The sequence below is a fragment of the Amphimedon queenslandica genome, unplaced genomic scaffold (genome assembly GCF_000090795.2).
Source record: "Amphimedon queenslandica unplaced genomic scaffold, v1.1 AMPQUscaffold_13236, whole genome shotgun sequence".
NCBI lineage: Eukaryota > Metazoa > Porifera > Demospongiae > Haplosclerida > Niphatidae > Amphimedon > Amphimedon queenslandica.
The window spans coordinates 1-9,889 of NW_003546528.1; the positions used below are offsets into that span (position 1 = coordinate 1).

A 9,889-nucleotide genomic window follows, 5' to 3' on the forward strand; every position below is an offset into this window, starting at 1 on the left:
AAACACTCCCTCAAGCAGCGTGATGGATTATTCAGCATAAGTATCTTCAATATTCTTCAATTGAGGATAAGGTAGGTCTAATTCCACTCCAAGATCAAACCATTTAGCATCAATGAAGTTACTTTCCTTCAAGACATCTCTTACTAACCTCAACTGGTTGATACCTATTAAAGAATGACCTTACATACAAACACTGTAACAGTATCTATGGTACTTGCACCTACAGTAGGAACCCACCACTTCTCTAGTAAGGACTTACTTACCCAAAAGAAACACTCTCCTTCTTACAGTAGACATTATGAAACCTGCTGAGCTTGCTCTGCAATGGAATGCAGCTAAGCCCTAATGCGTGGGTGTTGAATGGGTGTGGCTATATGAGCCACTCCCTCATCATATTATGCTCCTATCAAAGCTGGTATTCATTATTAAATAAAAATAAATCATGAAGAACAGAACACAACAACAACAAAAACAATAACAGTCAGTCAATGAGAGAGAGAGAGAGAGGTAGAGAAGGTGTGTGTGTATAATATAAGTTGATGGTGTGAAGTGTGTTATTAATATCTACCATCACAGATCATGTGAAGAAGAGGACCAACCTAGAGAAAGAACAGATACTCAATATGGACTATAAATTATAAAGAATTAAGATAATTATTACATACAATTATTATATACAATAATAATTAACTAAAAGGAATTACTTCATTATGATCCTGGAGTGCCTCGTGAAGCATCTTCTCAATGTTCCTAGTGATGGCCACCTTCTGCTGTGAGCTCAAAGGATAAGTGATCTTACTGGGGACTGGCCCTCCCTATAGTGGTTGCCTTGGTAACAAGAGGGGAACAGGAAGGACTTACTCTGTACCAAAAGGTAATGGATATTGATAATTCACCAGGAGAGGTCTCTATAGTATGCCACCTTGAGAGGAGAGGAGAGAGGGGGGAGGGATGGAAGGGAGGGGGAGGGGGAGGGAGGAGGTTAAAGGATAATACACTATACAGTCTCATACCAGTACATTGGTATATACAGTACATCCCCAGGACTCAGAATGCACTCGTATCCTTCAATCTCTTTGAACTTTGGAAACCTTTCAAAGTCAGGAGAGTCAAAATCAACCTACAGGAGGAGGAGGAATGCTAGTAAAAGAACTTAAATTTACTATTAAAACTGTTACTGCAATTATGCACTGCAGTAGTCCTTTACTTTTGTGGAGGGAAAATGCAACAAAGTTTATCAGTATAAGCACTTAACTGTATTATTATAAAGTTAAAAAATTCCATCCTTATAAGTTTAAATGTATTATTAATCTTGCAAAGTTTAGCTCCATAAAAGCATCAGACTATAATAATAATGTATACTACACTACAGGGGTAGTGGTATGACATGGGTATATTATATATGAGGTATGTATGAGGTGCTTACTTGACTCTGTCTGTCACAAGGATGAGCCACTGGATAAGGATACAGCTTATCATACTGATCAGGGGCAAATAGTAGACACCTTTTGAGACCTCTCACCTATGAATAAATCAGTTTATTCCTCTCCCTCTCTCCCTCTCTCCCTCCCCCACCTGACAGAAGAAGTTGTGTTGTTCATCATAATGACAAGGAGTTATGTTCCCAGGCTGTGATATCAGTAATAGATTGGACGTGAGCTGTCCCCAGTTATATCTCTTCTTTCTTTCACTGACCCAGTGCCAGTTAAAGTGTACAAAATCATGTTTGATTCCACTGCCAACAGTATCAGTGAGAGCATCTTGATAATACAAGTACTCATCAGTTCGGCCTTCATGAGATTTGTACTCATCCACAAATTTTGAGAATGTCCACTCTCTTTTTTTCATCGGCTCCTTGAATGACGGGAAATCATTGACCTGCAACATAAGAACATGTACATGTATTTGTATTGGGGAATGTATAAAAATTGAGAATTCTCTCCTTTTCCTTCTGGGTGAAAGTTGGCCAAATACGTGTACCATGAACTATATTGTTTACTTTTTTCATAATTTTGGCATTTTCTTTAAATGGCCGTAACTTGAAAAATTGAAGTCAGAATTGGCTCAAACTTTCTACACAGCATCAGAAAATGTAATAAAAATTTGAGGTGATTTCGGAGCCATTTTTTGGAAAAAAACCATGGGCTATAGCCTTGGGTATTTTTCAAAATTTGGCATTTTCTTAAAATGGCTGTAACTAAAAAAATTGAAGTTGGAACCGACTCAAACTTGCTACACAGCATAAGGACATCAATATGTATCAGAAAATGTAATAAAAATTTGAGGTGATTTTGGAGCCATTTTTTGAAAAAAACCATGAGCTATATAGCCTTGGGTATTTTTCAAAATTTGGCATTTTCTTAAAATGGCTGTAACTAAAAAAATTGAAGTCGGAATCACCTCAAACTTTCTACACAGCATAAGGACATCAATATGTATCAGAAAATATAATAAAAATTTGAGGCGATTTTGGAGCCAATTTTTGGAAAAAACCATGGGCTATAGCCTTGGGTATTTTTCAAAATTTAGGCATTTAAAAAAATGGCTGTAACTCGAAAAATTGAAGTCGGAATCGACTCAAACTTGCTACACAGCATAAGGACATCAATATGTATCAGAAAATGTAATAAAAATTTGGTGTGATTTTTTGGCCATTTTTTGGAAAAACTATGGGCTATAGCCTTGGGTATTTTTCAAAATTTTTGGCATTTTCTTAAAATGGCCGTAACTTGAAAAATTGAAGTCAGAATCAGCTCAAATTTTCTACACATCATAAGGACATGCATCAGTATGTATCAGATCATTACTCCATTATTATTAATTCATGTACATATACACATTGATACTAACTACTGGGACTACCTTCCTCTCATCATAGTACATGAAGTATCTTGATTTCGATACATAGACCGTGTGTTTAGCTGGTCCCATGTTCTGTTCCAAGTACGAGAGGTCCCAATGCAAAGCAGATTGAACTAGATCAGTATCAGTAAGTACCACTGGCTCCTGTAAGAATATCATTAATAATTTAATATTATAATGATCTACTTAATTTTACTGCAAAATCATCTTATAGTGATTGCCCATTAAAATGATTAATACATGTAAATTGATGGCCAAAATTATTTCAAAAATTCTAGCACAATTACTTTATTTACTGAAGAATTAGATATTTATCATTGCATTAATTTTATGTTCTTTTCTTACTTCATGCGTCATCAGATGATCTGCAGTTGCTTCCGTCCAGCAAAGTCTCTGAATTGGTTTAACGGGAAAACTGTATTTCTTCATTTCTATCTTGCTGGAAGAAGGTGGTCCTAAAGAGAAGTATTCATTAATAATAATGACACTTTTTCATACCTTTTGGCTCTGCCATCCTTCTTGTAAAGGGTTAAACTATTTATTAGCCACGCCCACACCTCTCCGTATACTATAACCACGTGGGTTCATGTGGCTGTTTAAAAATTTTATTGATACAAGAATAAAAACAGTTTCATATACTTGCACTGCAAGAGAAAATAAACAAAAATACTTAACAATAATAATAATAACAATAATGAAGCAGTGATTAGCAGTCATAACAGATATAAAAATACAATTATTATTAATATTAAAAATACACCAAAAGAGACTGTGTTAAAATATACAATACAAGAACAATAGCAACAACAGCATTACGTGCTAGCAAGGCCTTTCTCAATTTCCCTCTCTTCTCTCAGTTCCTTGATCTGGTGGGTCAGAAAATGATCCACGTCAGAATAGTTAACAGAAATATCGTTAGGAAGAACACGTTTGATTTGGAACTTGCCAGTTCCGATCTCATGTGGCTTTAGCTTAGATTCTTCTGGAAGAATGACAGGAATGTAGTTCATATCAGTCACCCAGTCATCTCTAGAGTCCCTTCTTTTAGGAGGCACTGCTGGCTTCCTCCCCTCCTCTTTCTTGAGTCTGCTGGTATCAGCTGGAACAGAAGACTGGTGAGGTAACCCGTGGAGTATCTTTGATCTATAACTGGTCACTGGTGGGGCAGGAAGCTCAGCTTGGGCGCTAGTTTGAGGGTTTTTGATCCAGTCTGGTTTGGGAGGTCTGGGCGGGTGACTAGGCTTTGCTTTATGCTCCGGAGAGAGAGGGTTCTTGTGGACTCTGTGGGAGGGACTCTTAGAGCCGTTAGCTGAGAGTTCAACCAACTCTTTATCAATACTAACACGAGGCTTCTTAAGATTAGGGTCACTGGGTTTACGAGGAGGTGGGATTGGTTTCTTAGGCTGAGGCCCAGCGGTTGATAAGGACTGAGTCTCTGGAGCAGACTGCCTGTGCTGGGCGTCTCTTGTAGGTGTGGCATCAGACTCAGCTGCTCTTTCTTTCTGCATTGGTAATGGTGGGCGTGATTTTAAAATGGTTGCCCGGTTACCGCGAGGAGAAATAGAGCGAGAGGGAGAAGGAACCTTACGCAGCTGTGGTTCCGGAGGAGAAGAGGAGGGGTGGGGCTGGGGGTGTGGCTCTTGTTGTTTATTAGATTTCTGCACTTGTACATATTCATACGAGTGCTCGTGTCCTAGTAAAGATACTTTCCGTTTATAAGGATCAGTGGCCTCCTCATCTACTGATACTTCAGAGGGAGACGAGAGTGAACCCCACCCATCTTCCTCGTCCAACTCAACATCTTCATAAGTGTGTGGGCGTCTGTTCCACACCACTGGTGGAGGAGGGGGCGGAGCCTGTGCAGCTCCTTTTAAAGATACACTCGGCGGAGGTGAATGGCTATGATCTTTTGGCGGAGAAAATTTCAATTTTTCAGAACTTCCATTGGCAGGGGCTAAGCGATCATACAGCTGGGGGCGTGTCTTGGCTATTGTGATATTTTCAGAACTTTTAAATTTGCCATCAGTCGGAGATTTGGCTTCATCAGTGTCTCTCTGTTCCACTAGCTCACAGAGGTTAGGGAAGGAGGAGGAGGAGTTGAGTCGTTTCCTAGCAACCGGAGGGGGCGGGGCTGACTTATTCACTGAAGGAGCTTTAGGTATGTGAAAACACTCGACAGAAGAAGAACTAAGAATAATAAAAATAATAAAAATTATAATTATAATTTAATTGTCGTCACTTACTGTTTAAGTTCACTTCTAATTGGTACGTTAAAGTATAAATGAGATCCTTCATCATCATCATCAGCAGCAGCAGCAGTGGTAGTGTCACCATCTTGAATGCTATGATGAGCTGTATCACCATTAACTTTAACTAACCTACTTACTGGCCTAAGGAGAGAGAGAGAAAGGGGAAAGAGTATAATTTTTAAAAGATAAAATCAACTTCACAAGAAATAAAAGAGAGTAAGTGAAAGGAAAAGGAAGAATGTCAGAGATAATGAATCAAAGTAATAAAGAGGAAGTAGCTTCATAAAAGGAACAGAATCAATGAACATAGAATACTTATGAAGAGGAACTCATGTACAGATACATGTACATGTATCTATACATGTACATGTATCTGTATCTATACATGTACATGTATCTGTATCTATACATGTACATGTATCTGTATCTATACATGTACATGTATCTGTAAGTTAGGTCATAATGAAACACAAATATAGTGACACTAATATAATTAAGAGATTTAACTTAATAAATAATAATAATAATAATAATAACAATGTTCCAATTATCTTGAAACATGACAGACCAACAAAACATGAGCATGGACATGTCAACTAATAGAAGACTATGGAGCAATTATAAGAACTAATTAAATAAGTGGGCGGTACAGTAATAAACAAACACAGTGAGAGTGGGTGTGTCCATATACTCTTTAAGCATAATACATGTGATCATTATCAACACTCTCATATGGCTGACATGTGTCAAGAACATGCAAAACATGAACTTTATAAACAAGTACATTAGTAAATGTAACTAGATACCATAGACCAATTACTGGCCACTGCATGTAGAGGGACTCACTTTGAATGGAGTGATTGAGTTGGAGTAACATTCTCGTACGATAATTGATGGGCGTGGTCTTCAGTCTCGTTCTGTATTGCAACATTATAATACAAACTATCAGATTGGTGGGTGTGGTCATTTCCAAAGTGGGTGTGGTCACTAACATGAGCCCCATTAGCATAGAGCACAGGATCATGGGTATTAGAGTGGTGGGCGTGGCCATTGACATACAGTGAATCCTCATTTGATGAATTAGCATAAATATTGGCTCCATTGGAATAAGATGGATGACCATTGACCATATGCTTCATGTCAACAAAATCTTCTTCATCCGATTCATCACAACTGTCTTTTCTCCTACGAGCAGGTAAGCTCTCAAACGGAGTGTGATTGTGATAGAGGTGTCGTTCTTGTGGCGGGTCCGAGCCAGCTCTTTGAAAAGGAGGAGGTACAGGAGGAGGAGCAAACTGTTCGATAGCTCTAAAATTATAATAATGAACATTATCAGGATCATTAGGCAGGGGGTGTGGTGGCCTCTTGTGTGGTAATGGAAGCGTTTGAAAGTTTAGTTCTCTCTCAGCCTCTCTGATTATTGCATTGGAACGATATCTGTTCTCATGCAGCTGATGGAGGGACTGCCCTCTCTCAAACGAAGGACGTTGAGACGAGAAGTTCTCGTATTTTTGGCCACGCCCTTGAAGGCTCCGCCTTGAGTTGACCTGAGGATGCCCTCCGACCATGTTGTTCATGTGTTCTCGAATGAGGGACAGTTTGCCGTGTTCTGTGGTCATCCTTCGTCCAGTTCTGTCATCAATGAATATCGGCTTGTGCATGGAGAGGTCGGTGAAGACGGACTTTATCTTATCAAGTTCATCAGTTTCTAATTCGTAAGTCGACTCACCTAATGGACACTTTGAACCTAATAATAACAATAATAAAATAATAATAATAATAATAATGATAACAATAATGATAATAATAATAGTGTCAAGAAACATCGAGAGGTGGTTGGAGAAATTGGGAGTAGTTATAAGGGTGGAACATATTCAAAAGACGGTGTTGTTGGGGACTGCGAATATCATTAGACGGACTATACAATGATCACTAATTATTATCTATGTTTACTTGTTGTGAACTGATAATTTTTGTAACTTCTGGCTTGCTTTTACAAGCTGTGTGTGTGTTCATAATAATAATTTGATTTTTGTTTTTTTTGCTTGTAATAATATTTTCCTTTTTTGTTTTTGTTTTCTGTTTTTGCAGCATGTCACTTATGTCTGTTATAATATCATTTTGTATTCATAAGTACTCATCATTCATTAATGTTTTCATCATTCATTTTCCTCTTATTGTGTTTGTTTATTAGGTTTTTCTTAGGCTTTGTTATAGCAATGATAATATTATATCTTCTGATACATTTTTACAAATGTTAAAAGTAGCTCTACTGCAGTGATGGGCTAGGCCATATTGACTGCTACTAATGAAGAGTTGTCAAACACTATTTGTAATGTGATGTGGGGAATAAATGACATCAGAAACAAATCATCATAACCTGCTGTACTACACATATGTACATGTATAGAATGTCATTGCATAGTAGACACTCCTTCCAGTGTTCATACAACAGAGCTCATACAACACTAGACACTGTGTGTGGATCAGGCTAGAGGCAGAGGGTATACACTGTGCAGTGACCAGTGGGTACATGTGATAGGAAGGTGTTTAGTCTTGTCGCTAATTAATTCAATTAAACCTTCAGGCCTTCAGTAAACAACATGTCTCTCACAGACACACTCAATAAGGTTTCATTAGCTGGACCAGCAGCTGTAAGGATTGGTATTGGCTCCGCTAATTGGAGTACATTTAATATTAATTAGCTAACAATTAATGCTCATACTTTTAAAGACCCTAACAATTAATACATTAACAATACATGCACAATATTCATTTCATTGTCATTAAATGATTTAAACTTTTTGTTACATATTCAGCCTCTCATGGACTGGAATGCTTTGATGTGCCCCACCAACAAAACCACAACTGAGAATGAATCATTGACACTCCATAATCATCCATTGGAACCACACACACTACAAGCTGACCATTCTACACTTTACTGACCAGTTGTACTACCAATAACCTGTACAATGGTCGACCGCCGTCTGTCTGAAGGTTAATGAACACTCTCTATAGCGTACACCTCCATTTAACGGACAGCACCTAGTGTACCAATTACATTCCTTACTGTATAAAATAACCTCCACATAAAGGACACCTCTGTATAACAGAGACACAGTGTCCATTATAGTAAGGCTAGTCTGTAGGTCAGCTAATCAATAATCGCTTAATACTAACAATAATTTGCTGATTCAGTTTACATAACTCTTCCTGCTAGATAAACCATCTATAGTTCTTCCTAACACTGATCAATGCCACTATGGTAATGGATCAGAACAACTAGTTAGACTATAACAACTGGTAACACAATGTACTCCATTACACTACACTCCATAATGATAACAGTGAGTATTACTGAATAACATATTAAGCAGTACTACATGAGTGTGATTAACGGCATGAGTGGATATGGTAATTAAACACACACGCAGTTACGATAAAATCTTTAATTTTTTATGCTTACCCGTCTCAAATTTGAACGACTTGCTTCCTCCAAATTTCCTTATATGGAGTATCTGCCACGACCCCTGGCACCTAGGGGGTGTGTCTGCTGTACTGATGGTAAACCCATTGTTCCTTATTCTAATAAATGCCCGTCCCTGCTTGAGTATATTCTGCTTGTGTGGAACATTTATACTGAGAACAAGCTCTGAGAGAAAGAGAGAGAGACAGAGAGAGAATTCCAGTAAAAAGAATTAAAAGTATAACACAGGATGAAGGATACATCATGAGAAAAAAATAACAGACAGAGAGAGACAAAGACAGTATATGGCTATACAGAGAGTGTATGGGCTGACTAGCAGCTAGTGGTATGGGGGGATTTATTGTAAGTGGTATAATGGACAAAGTGAGAACAAAAGAAGTGAAGGCACTAGTCTATTAGATCAGTAACTGATACTGGTCAGCATTAACACTTAAAACAATATGATCTTACTTCCTCCTCTCTCTCTCTCTCCCTCTCTCCCTCTCTCCCTCTCTCTCTCTCTCTCTCTCTCTCTCTCTCTCTCTCTCTCTCTCTCCCTCTCCCCTGTCTCTCTCTCTTTCCTCCAGACAATAGGCTAAAGGCATTTCAACTATTCTCTTTACTCATCCAATCAATAAAACACATTAAAATATTATTAAATCAGAGTCTAGCGTATATTCCATGCATTCAGCAGACACACACAAAAACAATAACATCATCACCACTGGACCACCTACTGTACATGCACTGACAGTGAGTACCAGTAATGTAATACCTGAGTCCCTTGATATCTGCCCTCAGCTTCACCTCAAGCAGATATCTCAGTCCTCAGGTATTACATTACTTATACACACACACCTCCAGACAGGCTGGACTACATGTATAAGTACCTTTTCCAAGATATTCATTCAAAACTCTTGTCCACCTCTTCAAGTCATTAACTGACTCAGTAGCAAAGCATTCAGTTGAGTCGGTTAGTAAAATGGCAAAGACGTTCTTCTCTCCGTCAATCTTAACGTTAGAGTCAGTCCCTCCATAATCCTCTATTGGTAGTTCGTATAACTCGTTAGAAGGAGTGGGCGGCTTGTCCTTGAAGACGGTAAACGTTAACTTTCCTGACGTTGACACCTTAAAAACAACATATCTGTGTCTCCACTAGAAGGAAGAGAGAGGGAGAGGGGGGAGGGGGGGAGAGGGAGGGAGGGAGAGGGTAATGTCCCTATACAATAGTATATGGTAGTACAAGATTTTTCAAATAATAGTGTTAATAAAAACTGTCACACACACACACACACACGAACAATATGAA

At 38.4% G+C, this 9,889-nt stretch overlaps 2 protein-coding genes across 2 annotated transcripts in view; both read right to left on the bottom strand.

Annotated features, from left to right (window-relative positions):
• Positions 1 to 480: 480 nt before the first annotated feature.
• LOC100639620 (hypoxia-inducible factor 1-alpha inhibitor-like) lies at positions 481 to 3,422 on the bottom strand. Its single transcript, XM_011407397.2, has 9 exons — positions 3,361 to 3,422; positions 3,208 to 3,317; positions 2,863 to 3,006; positions 1,576 to 1,878; positions 1,427 to 1,522; positions 1,014 to 1,120; positions 862 to 922; positions 705 to 815; positions 481 to 599 (listed from the first exon to the last, which is right to left on the bottom strand). Exons 1-9 carry the CDS (start codon positions 3,374 to 3,376, stop codon positions 558 to 560), a joined length of 990 nt encoding a protein of 329 aa, XP_011405699.1. The 5' UTR covers positions 3,377 to 3,422; the 3' UTR covers positions 481 to 557.
• A 69-nt stretch (positions 3,423 to 3,491) lies between these two features.
• The window catches only part of LOC109584187 (serine/arginine repetitive matrix protein 1-like), a 7,218-nt gene continuing 820 nt past the window's right edge, over positions 3,492 to 9,889 (bottom strand). Inside the window, exons 2-6 of the mRNA XM_019999832.1 lie at positions 9,471 to 9,735; positions 8,581 to 8,766; positions 5,958 to 6,858; positions 5,106 to 5,252; positions 3,492 to 5,049 (exon numbers count right to left, since the gene is read on the bottom strand). Of these exons, the coding sequence (XP_019855391.1) occupies positions 3,675 to 5,049; positions 5,106 to 5,252; positions 5,958 to 6,858; positions 8,581 to 8,766; positions 9,471 to 9,735 (2,874 nt within the window). The 3' untranslated portion in view covers positions 3,492 to 3,674. The remainder of the gene's footprint in view (positions 5,050 to 5,105; positions 5,253 to 5,957; positions 6,859 to 8,580; positions 8,767 to 9,470; positions 9,736 to 9,889) is intronic.

Bases quoted from the DNA above. Each gene is read 5' to 3' on its own strand.
- LOC100639620 (XM_011407397.2), bottom strand. The intron at 1,523-1,575 runs GTGGGGGAGGGA...ATTTATTCATAG, and splicing joins AACACAACTTCTTCTGTCAG to GTGAGAGGTCTCAAAAGGTG. The intron at 600-704 runs GTAATTCCTTTT...TTCTTTCTCTAG, and splicing joins CACTCCAGGATCATAATGAA to GTTGGTCCTCTTCTTCACAT.